A 21,255-nucleotide genomic window follows, 5' to 3' on the forward strand; every position below is an offset into this window, starting at 1 on the left:
TGGCCCAGGGCTTTCATCCCTCCCCCCATTCAAGATGCTGTTTCTTTTCAGCAGAAATATTGCTGCATTAGAGAACAGGTCACTTCCTCTATCAGTGAGAATTCAGTGTCCTATTTGATGCTGGTCCTTGTGCTATAAATAGGAATTTTCCCCTTTTATAGTTGCTGAATAATTGTGTGTATGAAATATGAACAGTTTTCAAAAGAGTGCCTGATAAGCAGCTTGCTGGAACGAAATGGTTGAGCAGAAGGAATTTACAGCACCTGCAGAGCATCGTGTGCTGTGGAAAACATTCAAGGTCAGCCTGAGAGAGACAGGTCACAGCACAGATCCAGCTCAGAGGAGCCAGGCTCGAGCTCACAGACTCCCCACTGCAGGCTCCCCACAGCTCCCCAGCAATCCATTTCATGCTCCACACTCAGGTAAGGATCAAACAGAGGCAGCCCAGCTCAGAGGAGCCAAAACTCCTCCATCCCACAGAGCAGAAAGCCAGGAGGAGCAGGCAGAACAGGTTTTTAAAACAACAGCCGAGGACACAATCCCAGACAAGGGGGAAGAGCACAGTTTAACATCCACCATCAAAAGGGACAGGGGAAGAACACCACAGAGGCCAGAGAGGCACAAGAATGGAAATGGGAGGTTCAGAGAGGTAATGAAAACACCTGAGCACAGAGACAGACTGGTGGAGGAGCAGGAGAGCCCAATTATGCTGAAAAACCAATGATTTCTGCAGGAAATGGGCACAAGCAGCAAAACCTTTTCTTGTGCCTGGACACATGCAGGGCTGCAAGAATCGTGGATAAACAACAAACCTCCATCAGTCCATCAGGAACAGCCTCCTCTGGGGAACAGAGGGTCAGAGTCCCTGGGGAGGCAGGAGAGAGAGAGGCCAGGAAATGCTCTCATTCCCTGCATTAGCACAGGGTTTTCCCTGTGAATTTAGGGAGAGGAAAGGATGCAGCAAAGCACGAAAGGCAGAAACAGAAGACACAATAATGTGGCTTCCAGTTGCTGCAGGAAGAGAGAAGGAAATAACATCAGCTCCTCCACACACTGGAGAGTCAAAGGGAGGAGGAAAAAAAGGGATTACATCAGTTGAAATGCTGCAAGGAGCTCTGGACAGAGAGGATACACAGGGGCTCGGTGCTTTCAGCCTCACACAGGAAGAAACAGGAGAGAGAACCAGCAAAAAAACCACCATTGCTATGGTGATCTAAAGCATTGGACACACTCAGCAAGGAGAAGAGATAAAAAGAATTACAAGCCACATTTCCAGCTGCACAGAACATCTTTGAGATAGGATCAGGCCCCAGGATCCACCCAGCTCAATTGTTAGTTGATGCTGTCATCTGCCTCCTCATCCTCCACGCTGTCTGCAGGTCAAAGAGGACACAGCACCAGATACAAATGTAAAGGGGTTATTTTATTATTGATTCAGAGGTTAGACAAGGCACCATTTGATCTAAAAAGAAATGCAAAAAAACCCCCTCAATTAAGTGTTATTTTTGCAGGCAATTAAGAAAAGTCTCTTTTGCATTTCTTCAGCATTGTGTGAATTCCAGCTTGGTCATGATCACAGAAAAGCCACCCCATTCCCAAGTAAGGCAGGTTTGGACCAGAGCCACAGCCCCTCTGTTCAGCAGCAGAGAATCCTTGAGAAGTCTTTATGCCAGGGTTTAGGAATGCAGCAGAACAAGAAAAACAGAACTTCCAGGAAAAGACCATGGCATCTCTTTTTCCTTTCCATTTCACACACGATGAATCATTTGTTCGTTTTGGTCCTCGCTGATAGGAAACAACTTTAGAAAAAAATCACAGCAAACCTTTCAGTGGCCCCAGAGTACCAAGAGCCCCTGAGACAAGCCCTGAAAGTCCTGGAGAAGCCTGGAGTAACATCTAGCCCTGCCCTCCAACAGGTCAAGGACCTGCAGCTGATCACTGAGAGATGTTTCCCTCTCCACAATTGTTTTACCTCCACAAACATGATTTCTAAGGAGAAGGCTGCCTCCTCTTCACAATGATTCTGCCAAATAAGAAATCCAACCAAAACCCAACCAAATCAGCCCCCCAACCCCTTGTTTAGCACCTCCTTCCCCCCCTCCCAGCAATCATACCCCCCTCCCAGCTGCCCTCCCTGCACCCAGGGAAGGGCTGCAATGGGTGATGTAGCAGTGTGCAGCGTTTGGTGGTGTCTCATCTGCTTGATGGAGTCACTCAGCTGGAATAAATGGGAACAGAGAGAAAAAAAATATTTAGGGAAAAACAAACAAACAAAATTAAGCATGGTTTATGGTAAAAAAAAAAAAAGAAGAAGAAAAAAAGGCTGGTGAGCTGGATGTGAAGAGAGCACAAGGGAGGAAAGGAATGAAGAGGGGGGGAACATCTTGCTCTTGCTGTAGAGTAAAACCTTGACCAAATCCAGGGATGCCAACTGGCTGGGAACCCTTCCCAGAGTGTAGGGGGCTGCAGCTCTCCCTTTGGCTCTCAAAAGGAAAGCTGCTTCCACACGACTTCTTTAGTCACCAAGATGCCAGGGCAGCTGTAACCCACACACTTTCCCACTCCCTGGGGCACAGCACTCTTATCCTAAATGCTATCCCAAGCTCCCAGCACACCAGCTCCAGGTTATCCTTCCCCAGGAAACCCAGAGGCAGAGCAAGGGCTGTCTGGGAGTCCCAGGGGACAAGAGGCTGCTGGCAAAACCAGCCCTGTTTACTGCCAGAGCCTTCCTCCTCAGTCACATGCTTTCTAGAGCAGCAAGCCCACTGCTTTTGGTTTCCAGTTTGCTGGATGGGAAGAGGTTCTGTCCCTGGAAAGGATGTGTGAGGACAGAGAGAGGATTGTCAGGCAAAAGAGAAATTATCGAGGAAAAGAGCAAGGGATTCCTGAGGATTAAACATCTGCTCTGGCGGCAGAGCTCACAGCAGCCCAGTGCACAGGATGGAGTGGGCCATCCCCAGAGAGAGAGAAAGAGGAGGATACTCAGTAACACTCATCAGTAAACACACATGGAATGCCAAAGGACAAAGTTTCATCTGGGCCAATCCATATTTACAAGCAGGGTCCTCTAGGAAGGGCTGGAATCCCTCATGGCCAAAGGTCAGTGCCAGCCCTGCAGTGTCACCACACAGCAGCACAATGCCCTGGAAAGGCTCTGAGCACACACAGTGTCCTCAAACACAGCCTGACAGAGCTGCTGGGTTTGCTCAAGAAACAGGAACATTTCCATGAGCTCAAGGTCGTTAGCTCAAGGGCACATGGAGCCAGTGGTTAATAACGCTGTCTCTCGAGCCTTGAGAAATCATTTGTTTTGCAATAAGGCTTTATTATATTTAGGCTTTGGGATCAGGAGAAGCTCAACGCATCTTCCTCTCCTTGGTCAAAACCAAGGCAAGAGTGAAGAGTTAAAACCCAAGTCCTTTTCTTATCCTCAGGACATCCCAACCTGCCACAGAGTAACTGTCAGACTCTGACCACAGATTGCACATTAAAAAGAAGCACCTCACTAATTTGCTATAAATCCCACAAATAAATAAAGGTTGAAACCCCCCACCCTCTTTCTGCCCACCAAATGCCATCAGAACAGGAACCTGCTACCCCACAGGGAATAAAACACACACAAGGAGAACACATCATCACCCAGCCCCGAGCAGCAGCCAGGCTGTCCCTCAGGCTGCTCCCACACAGAGCAACCCCAGGTTTCCATCCTGCAGCTTCCCATCTCCTGGGAAATCCTTCCCCCACATCCCCAGCCTTCTCCAAGGCCCCTGTGGGGTAGCTGGGAGGAGCTGGAAGTACAGTTCCTTTCAGACAGGAGCATTTTAGGATGAAACAAAAGCTTTTTGAGCCAAAGGAGTGCAGAGCCCATTTCGGGCAGCTGGAGCCTGGGCTCGCTGCGGCCTCTAGAGGCCAAACTCCCAACATCTACACGCAGACTGACGTTCACATACAGCACATCGAGACCGTTAACAGCTCGTTTAATTAAATTAGAGAATTAGCACAGCCCTGCCTTGGGCTGCACCACCTCATTCCTTCCCCTTCTACTCTGCTCAGCTCTTCAACCTCCTTGACCCCAGAGAGACAGAGACAGAGAAAGAGAGAGGAAAAAAAAGGAGAACTCCATCCTGGAGTTTTAAATGAACATAACCAGGTCTTTACATGTTGCTTTCGTGAAGGCTGCCAGGATGCTGGCAAACACCACGTCGGGGGACTGGGAGGCATCCACGGCCGTATGGATCCCTCTCTTGCTGTAGTAGGACACCAGGGGGGAGGTCTGGCTGTGGTAGGCCTTCAGGCGCGTTTTCAGGGCCGTTTCGTTATCGTCCGAGCGGCGGATCAGCGGCTCTCCGGTGACCTGGGAGAAGCAAGGGGACAGTCTCCAGCGAGCTGCAGCCTGCCACGCTCCCCCCTTCTCCCCTCCTCCTCCAGGGTGGTGCTGCAGAGGAGATGGAGCAAACCCGGGCAGCCAGAACAAGTCCCAGAGCAGTCGCTGAAGAGAGAAGGGCTCAGCACCGTGGTCTGTCTCCCCACACACCACTCTGCTTGCTAAAAGGAGCCTCGAGACCAGGCACCAGCTACAGCTGCTCCCCAGGATGGAAACCAGGCACAACCCACCGCAACTTGAGCTGTGGACAGAGTCCAACAAGTTCAGAGGTTGGCAGAGCCTGGGCCAGCTCTGCAGACTGGCCATGCCCTTCATCCAATCCATCCATCCATCCATCCACCCATCCCGCCAGGCCTCGCTCCCCGCAGTGCCGTCGGCTCAGGCTGCCCAAGCAGCTCCCCAGGCTCCCCAGAAAGCCAGACAAGAAGGTATAAGAGAAGGAAAGAAATGAGTTTTTTCCAGGGAGAGACTGCAAAGCATCAGCTAAACCCAAAGCAAGGGAAGCTGCAGCCTTGGGAGCTCACATACATCGTCCTTCATGTGCTCTTTCGGGGGTCTGAACTCCTCGTGGTACGAGCGGCCACTCGCTGGGTGAATCAGCCTGAGACAGAAAAGAAGTGTCAGCAAAGCAGCTGCTCAGAACAAGATCTCCTGAACCTGCCACTCATCAGCACAGAAGCATCTGCCACAGCAACACCATGAGCCTTTCACTTGTAAGAAAACTCTCTTCAGTTATTTCTGTACCAAGGGCCTCTTCAGTTTGGAAAAGCAGCTGTGCTGGGAGATGGAGAAGGGGAGCTTTACATCCTGCTCTGTTGGGAAAGGGGTCTGGAAAACAGTGCAAGAGAACACACTCCTGACCCTGGAGGAAGTTTACTGGTGCCCAGATGCATTCAGTGTCCTGGGTAAGGCAGCAATAACAGTTTTGGAGAAGGAGGGACTTACAGAGTGAGCTGAGATTTCCTATAGAAATCCCTGATTTCTAGGGCAAGGAAGGTGCTCTGCTCAAGGCTGGCCCAGGCACAGAGCAGAAACAGAGACCAGCAGCACAGGCAGCCTTAAGCACCACAAGGACAACCTGGGATCTGAAATGAGGATGCTCTTCCATGGACTAGGAAATGCCAGGCCATGCACTGGGCCCGGGGAGAGGAGGATTACCGTCCCGTGATCCTCCGGATCAGCAAGGAGTCGGGGATGCTGAACTCAATGACGGAGTCGAGCTTCTCCCTCCTCTTCTCCAGGAGCTCATCCAGCTGCAACAGCAAACAGCCACCTCAGAGAGGCTGGGGAGCAGGGAGCCCTGGGTTTGAGGGAGGGGGTGCTGGAGCAGGGGCTCCCATACCATCTCTGCCTGTTTCACTGTGCGTGGGAAGCCGTCCAGGAGGAAGCCGTTCTTGCAGGGAGGGGAGTCCAGGTTGTTCTCAATCAGCTCCACCACCATCTCATCACTCACCTGCAGAGATGAGACAGGGACGTTGGCAGGAAGGACACCCTGAATTTACACACGGCTGCTGCCCATCTGACAGGGTGGGATTTTTAGAGCTGTCCTGTGCAGGGCAAGGGTTGGGCTCAATAACTGTTGTGCATCCCTTCTAATCCTTGTGTGTCAGGATATTCTGTGATTCCGTAATTCGTGTCAACGCTCAGGCTGCCTGTTCAGACCTGCCCACATCAGGGCAGCACTCCCTGCAACACCAGGGCATAGGCAATGCCACATTTCACTCCAGGGACACTCCAGCCTCCGCAGGGACTTGGAGCAGCACTGTAACCTCACTGTTACAAAGGTTGCTGTATTGCAAGGAAGGCTGACAGCTCAACTCCTCAGATTATTATTTTTTTTAACCAATTCACAATACAAAGTATCAACACAAGCTTGATTTCCTGTTACTTTGTACCTTCACCTACACATCCAACTCAGGAGGCAGGCCTGGGCAGGAAGGGCAGAGCAGGCGAGTTGCTCATTGACTCCCATAAACCTCATGGGAAGGTAAAAACCCAAGAGCTGCTGACAAGCTCTGGCTTCACTGGATAGTTTTTCCCCATCTAACACTCTCAGCATTCCACTGGGATTAGTGCCTTTCCCACACTGCAGCACTCACAGATGCTGCAGCCCCAACAATAGCTGCTTCTTTGGGAGCAGCTCTCCTCAGCAGAGCTGTTTTCTCCAGCACACACAGCTGGGACCCTGCAGGATTGGGCACCAGGCTGTCACAAGGCACAAACAACCCTGCAGGCAGGGGAAGGAAACAACAAGTCACTTCTGTGCCTTCCTGATCACAGCCTTTGGAGGAAAAAAGATCCTGAGCATAAAGGCCATGCTGAAATTCTGCGTGCTCCCAGCCGAGTTATCAGAGCTGTGGGATGTGCCCGTGGAGCAGCCTGGAGCTGCCTGCCACACACAAACACACGTGGCACACACCACCAGCCTGGCCAGATAACGTCCCTATCTTTCATAACCAGCTGGGTATTGCAGGCTCGGTGTTGCAATGAGCTCTGAGCAGAAGGGAGATAAGGCTGCTCTCCCCATCTGGGGCCTGCAGATTCTCCCCGGGGTGTTACGAGCCCGTGGCAGCCACAGGGATGCCCAGACCTGCCCCACACTGGGGCAAGTCACTGCAATTTGTGGTCCCTCGAGTTTCCCTGAGATATTTCAGTCGCTAGGATGAGATAATGAGACCCTCAGAAAATGAATGTCAGAGATTCTAACTCATGTCCCTTGAGAATCCAAAGTGTCTCTCTTACACAGCAGCTGCTCTAACTACCACAGCAACATCTTTAGGTCTATTTTCACCCATTTTCACCTCACAGTTACAGGTGAATCGAGCTTCTGCAAGAGCTGGGATGTAGATGAACCCTCTGAAGTGATACCTGGAGCTCAGGTATCAAGTGAAGAGACACAGGAGCCACAAAGCACGGCTGTAACATCCTGCAGCTCCAGGGATACACTGTGACCTCAGTGTTCAGGAGCCAGAAAATTACAGCCAGAAAATTACCAGCCAGAAAATTACCAGCCAGACTGCACCCCCTAAAAGATAAAAACAACCCAGGGCCACAGGCTGCTGGTAAGCAAACAGTAATTTTGAAGAGGAATGATGTTTGTATAGGATGCTTCTCCTGCAGGGTGACAGAAGGAAAGCCCCCACCCCGTCCCTACCTTCACCCTGCAATCTGCATTCCTACACTAATTAGAGAGTTCTAATTAGGAGATGGATTTTGTCTGCTCCCATTCCAGATGCTGCCAGCCCGCGTCCCCTCCCAGCCCGCTCCCCGTGACCCACCAGCTTCCCCGAATCCATCGTCTCCTTGAGGCGCTTGCCCAGCTCGGAGCCCGAGGCCACCATGGCCCGCAGCATGTCGCCGGTAGCCAGGTGGCACACGCAGTAGGTCTCGGCCAGCTTCGGGGCCTGCGGGAGAGGACAGAGGTGAGCGCGGCCTGGCGGGCGGAGGATGCCCGGCCCGCCGGGGCCCCGTCCCCGTGTCGCGACCGGCCAGCACGTGGCAGGGCCCGGCACGGAGCCACGCCGGCTCCGGGACAAAGGGACCGGCGACAAAGGGGGCCCCTGGGGCGGGACACGGCCGAGCGGCCGCGGGAGGGCGAGCCGGGGCCGCGCCGGCACCGCGCACCCCGCTCCCTCACGGGCCGCCCGAGGCCGGACACCCGCGCCGCTGCGCCGCCGACTACGCGCCCGCCCGCGCCTCGTGGGCGGGGCCAGCGCCGCCGGGCGGGGCCATGCAAATCAGGGGCGGCGATATGCAAACTCACGGCGTGTTTAACATAGAGTGGGCGGGGTTGTGAGGGGGTGGGCGTGGCTATGCGGTGTGGGCGGGGCTCGGTGTGCGCTGGTGTCGCCGCTCTTGTCCCTCGCTGTCCCCAGTCCTGGCACCGCTGGGGCTCTGGGTCACCCCGCCCAGGAGGACACTGGGCTGCTGGGCACGGCCAGAGGAGGCTGGAGCACCAGTCTGATGGGAGCGGCTGGGGGAGCCGGGGGCTGAGCCGGGAGGAAAGGAGGTTCAGGGAGCTGGGGGCTGAGCCAGGAGAAAAGGAGGTTCAGGGAGCTGATCCAGGACAAAAGGAGGTTCAGGGGTGACCTTTTCTCTCTGCATTTACCTGGAAGGAGTTTGGAGCCAGGCGGGGCAGGGCTTGCCTCCCAGGCAGCCTGTGGCAGGGCAAGAGGACACAGTGTTAAGCCACGCAAGGGGACAAGGTTGGATATTAGGAAGAATTTCTTCACAGGAAGATTAGACATTGGAACAGACTGCCCAGAGAGTGGAGTCACCACCCTTGAAGTGTTTAAGGAAGGACAGGATGTGGCACTTGGTGCTGTGGGCCAGTTCACACAGTGGTGTCTGGTCAGAACTGGACTTTGTGATCCCAGAGATCTTTTCCAGCCTAATTGGTGCTGTGATTCTGAGCTGTGGGATGGGCTCAGTGCCCTGCTCTGCGCGGGCTGTGCATCACAGCACTGCCCAGCACACCCAGGAGGGGCTGGCACTGCAGGGCTCTGCAGCTCTGTTCTCCCAGCCGTTCTGCATGGCCCCCACATCCCACACTGCACAGTCCAGCACTGGTGATGGGCCAGAGCACAGCAAAACCAGGCAGGATCTCACAGCAGACAGAGCTCCCTGGCCCTGGTTGCCAGGAGAGTCTGAGGCAAAGCCAAGACCACAGTGTTGAACAGAGAAACCCAGGACAAGCTGGTCCTTCTCACTCCCCCCTCAGTGGGGACAGCCACCCCTCCACAGCCAATATTGGCCCTCAGCAGCACCAGAGAGACCTGCACATTTAACAAGAGCTAAAAATTCCCTGCTGAGCCCGTCCTGTCTGCGGGATGAAGCAGTGGCAGCCAAGGTCCAGCTTCCTCAGCAGCACCAGGGAGACCTGCACATTTAACAAGTTAAAAATTCCCTGCTGAGCCCGCCCTGTCTGCGGGATGAAGCAGTGGCAGCCAAGGTCCAGCTCTCGGGGGTCACACAGGGCATCTGCACCGACGGGTCTGCCTCGGGGCACCCACCGAAGCCAGCGGCAGCAGGGCAAGGGCAGGATCGCTCCCTGCCGCCTTCCCAGCCACCTCCCGCCCCGCGCAGGGCCAGCCAAGCCCCGCTCAGCCCTGAATCCCCAGGAATTTGGGGCTCTCCGCCCCGAGGGTCCCCGTGCCGGGCTGCGATGAGCTGCGGGGACTCGGAGAGAGCCCGGGGTGGCTGCAGAGGACAGCCCCAGCCTCGGGGGAGGGCGGGCGAGGAGGGGGAGCCTTCTCCAAAAGGGATGAAGGATGCTCGGAGGCGGCTCAGCCAATGGCGTGGCCGGGTTTGGTTGCCATGGCCACGGTTGGGAGGCAGCGCCGGGAGGGAAGGGGCGCGGAGCCCCCCCATCCTCTGCGGGGCTCGGGGCAGAACAAACAGCCCGTTCGTCCTCCTGGGAGAGCCATGGCACCACCTGTTTAAATGCTTTCCGAGGTGAGGAGGCTTTGGGGGGCTCTGGGGGAGCTGCTTGGCCTGGCACAGTGAGAAGGGAGCTGCGGGGTGCCTGTGCTGGCTCGTTTAGGGACGGGGGTGGAGGGCATTGTGCTGGCAGTGCCCCTCTCCCTCTCTAAACCCCTGCACTGCTTCTCCCCAGAGCCCCCAGACCCTGGGGCTGCTGCAGGAGCTCAGCGTTCCTCGGGGAGCCCCCTGAGAGCACCCCAGGGCACCTGCAGGGACAGCTGGGCCGTGGGAAGGAGGGCATGTCCGAGCTGTGACAGGAGCGACCCGTTTAACCCCTTCTGTGCCCCACCGGGGTGGGCTGGCTGCTGTTTGGTGATGGGGACTGAAGGGTAAAGCTGCAGGAATTGCTCTCCTTTCTTGCTTATGAAGCTCTAAGAGCTTCAAAATGTGTTTTTCCATCCCATTCCCGTCTCTGGAATTGGCTGGTGGTGCTTGCTCGATGCATTACAACATCCTGCTGCTCGTGGTCTTTCTCCCAGTGCCCCTGGAATGCTGTCAGGAGGTCTCTGTGGGGAGGAGGGGTGTGCAGCTCTGAGAAATGAAACCTCTGCCTGCTGCTCACTTCAAATCAGAGACCACGCTCCTGGGAGAGCCCTGGAGCTAGACCTGCATTATTGGAGTGGAAATGTTCCCTGCTAGCTCATCGGCTGCCCGGGTTATGTGCCAGGCTGGATCCAGGGCAGGAGATTGTTAAAGCTCAGGGTGTGAGCTCAAAGCTAAAGCTCTGCCAGGATGAGCCAGAAAACTCCAACTGTCCCCTTGTCCCGCAGCCTGTGTCACAGGACAGCCGTGGAACTGCACCCACAGCAGGGATCTGAGGCTGGATGGTGACAGTGAGTGCCCTGTGCTGTGTCTCCCTTGCCCTGGGGCTTTCCCCGGGGTCCAGGAGCCCTCAGCTCTGTGGGATCCATATGTGGGATCCATCAGGGATCAGCATCAGCAGATCCAGCTGCATTCCAGGGCCTGAAGGGGCCTGGCCTGGCCTGGAAAAGCATCTCTGCTCCTTGTGGTGCAGTTGGCTTTGTTGTTGACTGTGCTGATGGAGACGAGGCTGCTGTGTGCCAAAACAGAGCTCTGAACTGCAGAGAAATGTGTCTCCTCCCCCAGGGAAGGTGCTGAGCTGCTGGTTTGGAGCAGAGCAGCACCGAGCTCTGCCCTGGGCTGTGGGACGGCTGGTCCATGCTGATGGAGCTTCTGGAGCCTTCCTCTGAATACTCCTTTCCTTTTCACAGCGTGTCTCGTCCTTAGAATCCATCCCCTGCTCCAGGAGGCTTTAAAGGGGCATCCCCACACCCAGAGCACCACACCATGAACGGCTACTTGAACGAGTCCAATTTCCTGCTGGTGGAGGAGGGCTTCACCACCAGAGACCTCCTGGAGAACCTCCTGGGGGAGCAGTGCCAGGAGGTGAGGGCTGCTGCTCTGCTGCTGCTGCTGCTCTGGGAAAGGCTCTCCTGGAGCTGCTGCTCACTGCGGTGTCTCCTAGAGCCAGCAGCAGGCCTTCTTCGTGGCAGACCTCGGGGACATTGTGAAGAAGCACCTGCGTTTCCTGAAGGCCTTGCCCCGGGTGAAGCCCTATTTCCCAGTCAAATGCAACGGCAGCGAGGGGGTGATCAGGCTGCTGGCAGAGCTGGGGGCAGGGTTTGCCTGTGCCAACAAGGTAGGGCCGTGGGAGGACAGCTCCAGGGGAGATGTTTGTGGGGGAGTGGCAGAGCTCACCCTCCTTGCCTGAGGCTCTGCTCTAGGTGACATTGGCAGGGGCAGGAGTGTCCCTGTGCTGTCACAGCCCAGAATTCCTTGTCCCATCTGTGTTGTCCCCTTTGGCTGGCGTTCCTGTCCCCGGAGCTGCTGTCCTGGCTGGTGGCACAGCACACCCCTGGGGTGTCACTGCCACTGCTGTCCAATTCTCGGTGTCCTCGGGGCTGAGCCTAAAGCTTTTTGCTCCCTCCTGCTTGTCATTTGCAGCAGCCCGACTTCCAGGGAGGAGGCAAAATTAAATCAATTACTTTCATGTAATTAAATAGGACGAGAAAGGGCAAAAGCAGAGAGGGCAAAGAGTGAGCCCCAGGCCTGCTAGCCCCACTTGTCTCCTCTCCCATTCTCTGGTGTTTTTAACCCTGTCCATGCCAGGACAAAGTGCACTGTGACCCCTTGGAGCTCTGGCAGCTTTTCCCTGGAGCAGCCCAGGCTGCAGCGCTGGCGCTGCGCCCCCCTCAGCCCTGCCAGCTGCCAAGACCCAGAGCTGGTGGCTGCTCCCCACCCGGCTCTGGGGGGACCTGCTGCACTGTGCCCTTCTCCCTGCAGGCAGAGATCAGCCGGGTTCAGGGCATTGGGGTCCCAGCAGACAGGATCTTCTTCAGCAGCCCCTGCAAGCAGGTGGCCCACATCAGGCACGCAGCCACGCGCGGGGTCCGGCTGATGGCCTTTGACAACGAGGTGGAGCTGAGCAAGGTGGCCAGGAGCCACCCCCGGGCCAGGTGGGTGTCTGGGGTGCCACTGGAGGAGGGCGTGGGCAGGGGGCTCTGGGGGGCAAGAGGAGGGGGTACAAGGTGGGTTCGGTCTCTTCCCCCAGGTGGTGGCAAAGAGGAGCTGCCTCAAGCTGTGCCAGGGGAAGTTTGGGTTGGATACAGGGAAAAGTTTGATCACTGAAGGGGTGACCAGGCTGCCCGGGGAAGGGGTGGAATCACATCTCTGAAAACATTAAAAACACTTGTGGGTGTGGTGCTCAGGGACGTGGTTTAGTGCTGGGCTTCACAGTTGGGGCTAATATTTGGACTCTGTGATCTCTGAGGGCTTCTCCAGCCCTCAGAGGCTTTTCCTTTCACGGTCCTGTCATTCCAAGACCCCTCACACAGCGTGCCCTTGCCGTGCAGGATGCTGCTGGGGATCTCTGCTGACCCCATCCCCGCTGCCCAGCCGAGCATGGCCTTTGGGAGCACGCTGCAATGCTGCCGTCAGCTGCTGGAGACAGCCAAGGACCAGGCTGTGGAGGTTGTGGGCATCAGGTACAGCCCTGGCCTTCCTCCCTAGGGGTGCCAGCCCCTCTGCACCGGGCTCTGGGGAGCTCTGCCCTGGCAGGGAGCTGAGGGCAGGATTTGGGCTGGTTGGGGCCAATTTGGGGCAGGTTGCACCCTAGGAAAGGCTCTGTGGGGGGAGCTGTGTGAGTGACACCCCCAGCGCTGTGTCCCCTCTGCTCTGGGGGTGCTCAGACCCCGCTGAGATGGGGTCTGTGCCCTCAGCTTCCACCTGGGGAGCCGTGGGCTGGAGCCCCAGGCCTGGCCCCAGGCCGTGGCCACAGCACAGCTGGTGTGTGACATGGGCACGGAGCTGGGGCACCACATGCACCTCCTGGACATCGGGGGGGGGTTCCCTGCCACCGAGGACGCCAGAGCCCCGCTGGAAGAGGTACCTTCAACCTCCCTCAAACCTGCAGCACCTGCCCCAGCAGCAGGCAACGAGCTTGGGAGCTCCCCCGGGTCTGGCTCTCTGCAGAGCTCCCTCCTCACCAAGAGGAAGGTTCTTTTCCTTCCCCCACAGATTGCTGCTGGGATAAACTCTGCCCTGGATTTGTACTTCCCCGAGGGCAGTGGGGTGGACATTATTGCCAGGCCTGGGCGTTACTACGTCACCTCTGCCTTCACCTTGGCTGTCAGCATCACTGCCCTGGAGGAGATCCCGGTGGAGCAGCCTGGCTCTGACGGTGGGTGTGACAGCAGGCTGTGTCCCCTGGGTCCCTGAGCCCTGTCCCCACTCTCTGATGTGTCCTCTGAGTCCCTGAGCCCCCCGAGCCCTGTCCCCACTCCCTGATGTGTCCCCTCTGTCCCTGAACTCTCTCCCTGTTCCCCCTGTGTCCCTGAGCCCTCTCCCTGTTCCCCAAGGTGTCCCCTGTGTCCCTGAGCCCCCCGAGCCCTGTCCCCACTCCCCAACATGTCCCCTGTGTCCCTGAGCCCTCTCCCCACTCCCCAGCATGTCCCCTGTGTCCCTGAGCCCCCCGAGCCCTGTCCCCACTCCCTGATGTGTCCCCTCTGTCCCTGAACTCTCTCCCTGTTCCCCAATGTGTCCCCTGGGTCCCTGTGTCCCTGAGCCCTCTCCCCACTCCCCAGCATGTCCCCTGTGTCCCTGAGCCCCCTGAGCCCTGTCCCCCGTCCCTTCCAGAGGAAGAGTGTGACAAGAAGAGCCTGGTCTATCACCTCAGCGATGGCATCTACGGGGCCTTCAGCTGCCTCCTGTTCGACAGCCCCTGCCCCCGGCCCCAGCTGCCCAAGGTGAGGGCTCAGCTGGCCTGGCGTGCCCCTCCCTCTGGGCCAGCAGCTCCCTGCCCCGGGGACCTGGGGCAGCCAGCACTACGTCCCGGGGTTCAGTTTGGGGGTGGCTGTGCCCCGGGACACGGGACAGACCCATGGGAGGGGGATAGCCAGCCACGTGATGTAAACTATTCATGGCCATACAAAGAATATTCAGTGCAAATCTGCGAGTGGCAGAGCCCAGGGTGTCCCCCTGAAGGTCCTGCGTGATCCAAGCCCCAGGAGGGGGGTTTGGAGACCCTGGCAGGGGGTTTGGAGCCCTGGCATGCAGCCAAAGACCCCTGGGGCTTTGAGCTCACCAAATGACCACCTTTGGATGAAGAATTGAAGGTCACAAAAGTTTAGATAGCATAACAGTGGTTGTCACAGGGTGAAAGGTGGAGTTTTGAAGGATTTTACTGTGGGGGCAAAATGGAGGGATCTGGGCATTGTCCTGCCATTCTTCCTTCTTCTTCCCAGCCTCCATCTTCTTGGTGCTGGTGGCATTTGGGATTGGGGTAGGGTAGAAAGTCACAGCCTAACACAGGTGATGGGTGTTGGGACATAACTGCAAATATCAAACACTTCGTTTATAGCATAAAAGACAACTCCAGCCCTGTGGGAGGGCAGTGTGCCTCAGACTGACAGAAGGCAGGCCAGACAGAAAACATTTTAGATAAAAAATAATAACCTTGAGAGCACGAGCCGAAGACTCCTGATCTCTTCTTCGACAGCTGGGTTGGGGAAAAGAGACTTTTAACACACCTCAACCAGAGGGAATCTCAAACAAAACAAGTAAAGAAGTATTTAGTGCGTTATAACGCCCGTGCTGTGCTCTTGCTGCAGAGAGCCTGCCCCGAGCAGCCGTGGCACAGCAGCAGCCTGCGGGGGCCCGGCGAGGACGGCATCGCCGAGGGGCTGCGGCTGCCCCGGCTGCGCGTGGGGGACTGGCTGCTCTTCGGGGACATGGGGGCCTACAGCCTGCCCGCCGCTGCTCCCCGGGCACGCGTCACCTGCGCCATGTCCCGCCTGGCCTGGTAAGGGGCAGCGCCCGGGGCTCCCGGGGGGCCGGCTTCTCCTCCCCTGGGGTTACTTAAAGGAGACAGGGAGATCTGAGAGCCAGAACCATTTTGCCCAGAGGCAAAAATGCTATTTTTGAATATTTTATCAAACTCGAGGCGGTGTTTCAGCGGAGAAGAGGGAGCCAGCTCAGCCCTGGCTGTCACTCCAGGGGACAGGAGAGCCCTGGCGTGTCCCCATCCCGTTCCCAAGGGGCTGCCCCTGCCCCCGGCTCCCCCTCGGCTGTCTCCCCTCGCAGGAAAGCCATCCAGCTCTTCCAGGGAAAGGCACCCCAGGCAGAAGAGGACCGTGAGAGCCTCTGCACGCCCCTGTCCTGCGGCTGGGAGATGGCAGAGACACTTTGTGTCACCCCTGTCTTCGCTCCAGCTGGCATCATCTGAGCAGCTCCGGGCCAGGAGCCGCGGTGGGAAAGGTCCCGTGCTGGTACTGGCAGGGGAAATGTCCCAGAGTGGTGTTGGGGTGGGGAAAACCCCATGCAGAACCAGGGAAAATGTCCCAGAGTGGTGTTGGGGTGGGGAAACCCCCATGCAGAACCAGGGGAAATGTCCCAAAGTGGTGTTGGGGTGGGAAAAATCCCATGCAGAACCAGGGGAAATGTCCCATAATGTTTTGGGGTGGGAAAATCCCATGGCAGCAGCAGGGGAAATGTCCCATGATGATTTTGGGGTGGGACAAATCCCATGGCAGCAAATGCAGAACCAGGGGAAATGTCCCATAATCTTTTGGGGTGGGACAAATCCCATGGCAGCACTGGGGGAAATATCCAGGAGGGATAAAAATCCTACAGCAGGAAAAGTGGGGTTTTTACACCCTAAAAATCCACAGTGGGAAAAGTCCCCTCCGGTACCAGAAGAGAGAGGTGCTGTGGTGGCACCAGAGGGGGAAGGGATCCCAGGGCAGTGCCAGGGAGGGGGAGATGCCACCCTGCCTCTGGCATTGCCCCCCTCTGCTCTCATGGGCTTGGCAGTAAATGCTGTCCCATAAACCCTGCAGTGTGTGTGCCTTCCACAGGGCTGGGCAGCTTTGGGCTCTGCTTTGGGGCTGCTGGGGCCACTGGTTGGGGCTGGGGTCACTGGTTTGGGCTGGGGTCACTGGTTTAGTGCTGGGATCACTGGTTTGGGCTGGGGTCACTGGTTTGGGCTGGTTTTGGGACTGGTGGGGTCACTGGCAGCCCAGCGTGGCTCCAGGGGTTGGGTGAGGAAGCCCCTGGTCCTTCCCACCCTGTGCCAGGAACTGGGAGCACTGGGAGGGCACTGGGAGGACACTGGGAAGGCACTGGGAGCCCTGGGAGGGCACTGGGAGGGCACTGGGAGCACTGCGAGGGTACTGGGAGCCCTGGGAGGGCACTGCGAGGGTACTGGGAGCCCTGGGAGGGCACTGGGAGGGCACTGGGAGCACTGCGAGGGTACTGGGAGCCCTGGGAGGGCACTGCGAGGGTACTGGGAGCCCTGGGAGGGCACTGGGGGCACTGGGATGTAGGGCACTGGGGGCACTGCGAGGGCACTGGGAGGGCACTGGGAGGGCACTACGAGGGCACTGGGGGCACTGCGAGGGCACTGGGAAGGCACTGGGGGCACTGGGAGTGCTGGGAGGGCACTGGGAGCACTGGGAGGGCACTGGGCGCACTGGGAGCACCGCGGCCGCCAGGGGGCGCTGGGGCGCGGCGTGCAGCGAGTCCTCCGCCCCGCCAGGGGGCGCTAGAACAGCGGCGGGGGCGGCGCCGTTCTCTCCGTGACCCCGGCAGCCGTAGGGCGCGGCGGTGTCGCGCAGGGCCGGTGAAGGACGGCGGCGGGCCCGTGAGGGCGGCGGCGGTGCCGGCGGTGCCACAGCGGCCGCGTCGCGGCGGGAGCGCAGCCATGCCGTTCTGGGGCCTGCAGAAGCAGCTGGGCATCGACGTGGACAGCTTCCTGCTGCGGCAGAGCATGCCGCAGCCGCACGGCCAGGCCGCGGCCTGCCACGCCTTCGAGCGCGAGTGGGTGGAGTGCGGGCACGGGCTGGGCCAGACCCGCGCCCGGCGCGAGTGCCAGCTCGAGTACGAGGATTTCATGGAGTGCATGCAGCGCACCAAGCTGGTGGGTGAGCGGGGGGTCCGCACCAGGGCCGGGCTGGGGGAGCCGAGGCGCTGGGGAGGGGGCACAGGGGGTCTGGGGGCTCCAGCGCGGGGTGGGAGCGCTGCCTGCTCCTCCCCAGCCCGAGCGGGCTCCGGCCCCGCAGCAGCCCCTTGCCCCGGGCTGGGGGGGCTGCGGGAGCCCGGGCAGGCTGCGGCTGCCCCGCTCCTGGGCGGGCTCCGGGCCGGCCCGGGGCTCGGGAGGGGTCCTGCCCACGGGGGTGGGGCTGGGTGGGCGTTCAGCGCCCTCCCAATCGAAGCGTTCCGTGTTTTGGGGCAGACCTTTGTCCCTGCCCCCGGCAGCATCCACATCCGGGACAAAATCCTGCTCAGAAAACGGGGCTGCAAACCCAGATCGCATCAGTACAGAACGTCCTGAAAGCCCCAGAAACCTTTGGGAAGAGCCTCAGGCTCGAGCGAGGAGCCCCAGGGCGGGGTTGGTGTGGGCTCCACCCCTGTGAGACCCCCCGGGACCCCCTGAGACCCCCCTGAGACCCCCCTAGGACCCCCCTGAGCCTCCCTGTGTCCCTGGCAGACCCAGCGGCTCCGGACCATCTTGGAGCAGCGGGACAGGATGATCAAGCAGGGGAAGTACACACCCCCCGAGCACCACATGGGCAAGGAGGAGCCCAGGCCGTGACTCCCTCCGCAGTTCCTGCCTCCCGAAGAGACCCCGCGGAGCCGGGGGCGGGGGCCCCGCTGTGGCCGGAGGGGCTGGGCGGTACTGGGGCAGTAAACACCCTTTGGAATGGCTCCCTGCCTCTGCCTTGTGTCTTTTTTTGGGGTGGAACGCCTCTTTTCCACGCTGATTCACGGTGGGGTGGATGGATTTGGGATCTCTGCTGGCTCTTCAGTGTGTGGGGGGCGGATTTCCCCCCTGGGGGGTGAAATCCCAGGTGCCAGCAGGATCTGGGGGTTTATCCCTCCCAAGGAGAGTTTTCCCTTCCGTTCCCTCAGCTTTGAGCAGCACTGGAGCAGGAGGGAGGCCCTGGGAGAGGAGAGGGGCCAGCTCTGTGCTTTAACCCCTGTGTTAAGCTGTGAAAGTGGGCAAGGAGGAGCTCGGGGAGGGAAACCAGGGAAAATATGGAAAAGGGTGGAAAGGGGACAGGGAATGGCTGCATGTGGAAGCTGAAGCTCCCCAGGGCCAGTCCCTGGAAATTTGGGAAGTGCAGCCAGCCAGGAGCCTCCACATTGCAGTCGCTCATTATGGATGCTGATTAATTATCATCAATTATCTTTCCCGAAGAGATGTGCGCTGGGGGAGGAGCGCAGAGAGGATTTGGGGATGACTTTTCCTGGTGGAGGCTTTGCCAGTGGCATCACAGCTTCCCCCAAGCTGGGTGTGAGGGCTGCTGGCACCCAGCGCCAGCAGCAGCACGGGCCAGTGCTCCAGGAACGGATTTTGGGGGAAAAAACCCTGTTTTGATGAGAAGTGCTGCTTTTCCAGGGAGAGGAAGGAAGAAAAGCCAGGCTCAGCAAAAAGCCTGGCAGCTCCACGCTGGTGTGGAGAGTGACTCATGCCGTGGAGAAGAGCAGGGGAAATGTTGGGAGGCATCTGAGCTCTGCTGGCCCCCCAGGGGCTCTTTAGGTCCCTTCAAAATCAAATTGTGCAGCCACGCCAGCAGGATCCATCGGCTGCAGTTAAAAGCTCTGTCAGGAATTCCACCAATAAAGGGAATAATCAAAGACCCGATGAAAACAATCATATTTATGGAGGGATTAAAATAAAACCACGTCCCAGCTCTGCAGGGAGGAGACGAGGCCGAGGCTCTGGCTGAGCAGCAGGGATCGAAAATGGATCCAGTGCTCCTGACCAAACTCCCCGGGGCAAAGGGGTTTGGAGCATCCTCAGCTCCACACTGTGGCTCACCACGGAGCCTGAGCAGGATCCATATCCAGCCTCTAGTGGTTCCAATTTTATATTTTGCTCTTTGCCTTTTTTGTCGCTGTTTTGGCACAGGGTGGTGCCACGTCCCAGCTGGGGGGAGGCACCAGGGCTGGCATGGGGTGGGAGATCCCCGTGGGGAGCTGCTGCTGCCATGGGCACGGCCTGGGCTGGGCAGGAGCTGGTGAGGGCAGAGCACCATCCCTCCCCCAGCCCCTCATTCCCATCTTCCTACAACCCTGAGCCCCCAGGATTGGGAACTGGGGGCTGGGATGGGGGTGAGCCCCACCTCCTGCAGCTCCACAGCCCTGGGTGTGCTGTGCATCGTCTGCCCCCTGAGCCCCCAGGATTGGCAGCTGGGGGCTGGGATGGGGGTGAGCCCCCACCTCCTGCAGCTCCACAGCCCTGGGTGTGCTGTGCATCGTCTGCAGCTCCTCTCTGCCTCGGGAACGGGCAACAAACAACTCCCAGGAGATGAATAATTTATCAAAAGTCAAGGGGAAAGGCAGATTTCAGCCCTGGGCTTGGGCAGAAGGTTTTAATGAGGGAGAGGGGACCATTCTTGGGGCAGAGCCGGGTTCTGGCTGATTGGCACCCGGAGACATCTCCCTGCATCCCTGTGGATGTCCAAGGTCTCGGCACTCAGGGTCCCAGGGGCCCCCTCAGTCCTGCTGAGCAGCACAGGAGCAGGGAAACGAAACGATGTAGGGAGGACCTGCCTCCCCCTTCCGCCCAAAATAACGATTCCCTGTCTCCACGCCGGCAAAACAACGCCCGAGCCTAACCCAGATTCGCGGCACAAATAACCCAGCAGCTCCCGGCGCTGCGGGGCATTGCGGGAAGCACATCCCGGGCTGGGGCAGCGCCGTGTGCCAGCCTCCCGCTCCGCCGGGGCTCAGCAGGCTGCAGTCGGGCAGGGCGGAGCTGGAGCCCGGCTGGTGGCACAGGGGGTGACAGAGGCACGGGGTGACACGCGGGGTGACAGAGGCACGGGGTGACACGCGGGGTGACAAAGGCACGGGGTGACACGCGGGGTGACAGAGGCACCTGGTGACACGCGGGGTGACAAAGGGCACGCCAGCACCGCGCCTCCCGCACAGCCGTGCCCGGTCACCGGGGCGGTCACCAGGGGTGAGCGAGGCAGTCACGGCGTCCCCCGGCGTGTGCCCGGGGCCGGGCCGGGCTCCGGGGGCCGGCGGCGCTGCAGGGGCGCGGCTGAGCCGCCCAACCCGTCCGGGAGCTTTGGGAGCTGCGGCCGCGTCTGCCTCTCCGGGCGCTGCCCGCCCTCCTCCCAGGGCCGCCGGCTCGGCCGGGGTGAGCCTCCCCTGCTCCTCTCTCACGGCTTTGGGGTGCCCCATAATGCTGGGAACCACAGCCCCCGCCGAGTGTGTTTGTCCAGCAGGGTACGGAGCTGGCTGCCTGCTCCAGGGGCGTGCACAGAAAGCAGTGTTGGTGGCACCAGGGTGATGGCCCTGTCGCTGTCACCGTGGTTGGGGTGGTGGCACTGGTGCCAGCCCACCAGCACACCCTTTTCCAGTACACCCTTTACCCTGCCCCGAGTTCCCCAGCACCGGTCTGGCCTGGCTGCGGCCCGTGAGGGTTCCCAGCTCCCAGAACTCATTCCCAGCTCCCAGAACTCATTCCCTGCTGGAGTTCCTGTCCTCGAGGCCTTGCCCCTGCCTCTGTGGGGTCACCCCACTGCTGTGTCCGCACCCGGGCGGGTTTTGGCCGAGTGCTTCCTCCCCATGCCTGCATCCCAGCGGGCAGGGCCGCAGGGCAGCACGTGCTCCTCCAGCCACGTCCCAAGCCGCGTCCAGGAGCAGTTGTCACCACACCCCACGCCCTGTGTCCTGCCCTGTGTCCTGCACCTCGTCCCACCCCATCGCGCTGGAAGCGCTCAGGAAAACACACACACCGGGGGAGCACAACCGTTGGGATGAGATCTGAAAACCGGCGGGGGAGAGATGCCCACGGGGCGCTGGGCTGCGCCGAGCCCCCGGGGGCGCTGGGGCGCCGGGCTGGGCCGGGCCGCCCG

General features: G+C 59.0%; 3 protein-coding genes across 6 annotated transcripts; 2 read left to right on the top strand and 1 right to left on the bottom strand.

Annotated features, from left to right (window-relative positions):
* Positions 1–1,402: 1,402 nt before the first annotated feature.
* AK2 (adenylate kinase 2) lies at positions 1,403–7,791 on the bottom strand. Of its 3 annotated transcripts, XM_039733539.1 has the most exons (6): positions 7,663–7,791; positions 5,727–5,837; positions 5,543–5,637; positions 4,913–4,985; positions 4,159–4,354; positions 1,403–2,218 (listed from the first exon to the last, which is right to left on the bottom strand). In XM_039733539.1, exons 1-6 carry the CDS (start codon positions 7,735–7,737, stop codon positions 2,211–2,213), a joined length of 558 nt encoding a protein of 185 aa, XP_039589473.1. In that variant the 5' UTR covers positions 7,738–7,791; the 3' UTR covers positions 1,403–2,210. The 3 variants fall into 3 exon arrangements, with proteins under 3 accessions (XP_039589473.1, XP_039589472.1, XP_039589475.1); XM_039733538.1 differs by lacking the exon at positions 1,403–2,218 and having other exon boundaries at positions 3,302–4,354; XM_039733541.1 differs by lacking the exons at positions 1,403–2,218; positions 4,159–4,354 and adding an exon at positions 4,643–4,788.
* A 1,894-nt stretch (positions 7,792–9,685) lies between these two features.
* On the top strand, positions 9,686–15,876 carry AZIN2 (antizyme inhibitor 2). Of its 2 annotated transcripts, XM_039733523.1 has the most exons (10): positions 9,686–9,838; positions 11,098–11,272; positions 11,352–11,525; positions 12,170–12,342; positions 12,739–12,870; positions 13,105–13,270; positions 13,403–13,565; positions 14,021–14,130; positions 14,995–15,185; positions 15,467–15,875. In XM_039733523.1, the coding sequence occupies exons 2-10, from the start codon at positions 11,174–11,176 to the stop codon at positions 15,606–15,608; spliced, it is 1,350 nt and encodes a 449-aa protein (XP_039589457.1). In that variant the 5' UTR covers positions 9,686–9,838; positions 11,098–11,173; the 3' UTR covers positions 15,609–15,875. The 2 variants fall into 2 exon arrangements, with proteins under 2 accessions (XP_039589457.1, XP_039589458.1); XM_039733524.1 differs by lacking the exon at positions 9,686–9,838 and having other exon boundaries at positions 11,132–11,272; positions 11,380–11,525; positions 15,467–15,876.
* Positions 15,877–16,930: 1,054 nt separating this feature from the next.
* On the top strand, positions 16,931–18,088 carry NDUFS5 (NADH:ubiquinone oxidoreductase subunit S5). Its single transcript, XM_039733554.1, has 2 exons — positions 16,931–17,300; positions 17,871–18,088. The coding sequence occupies exons 1-2, from the start codon at positions 17,085–17,087 to the stop codon at positions 17,973–17,975; spliced, it is 321 nt and encodes a 106-aa protein (XP_039589488.1). The 5' UTR covers positions 16,931–17,084; the 3' UTR covers positions 17,976–18,088.
* The last annotated feature ends 3,167 nt before the right edge of the window (positions 18,089–21,255 follow it).

Source organism: Passer montanus, unplaced genomic scaffold (assembly GCF_014805655.1).
Source record: "Passer montanus isolate IOZ18808 unplaced genomic scaffold, ASM1480565v1 scaffold89, whole genome shotgun sequence".
Lineage (NCBI taxonomy): Eukaryota > Metazoa > Chordata > Aves > Passeriformes > Passeridae > Passer > Passer montanus.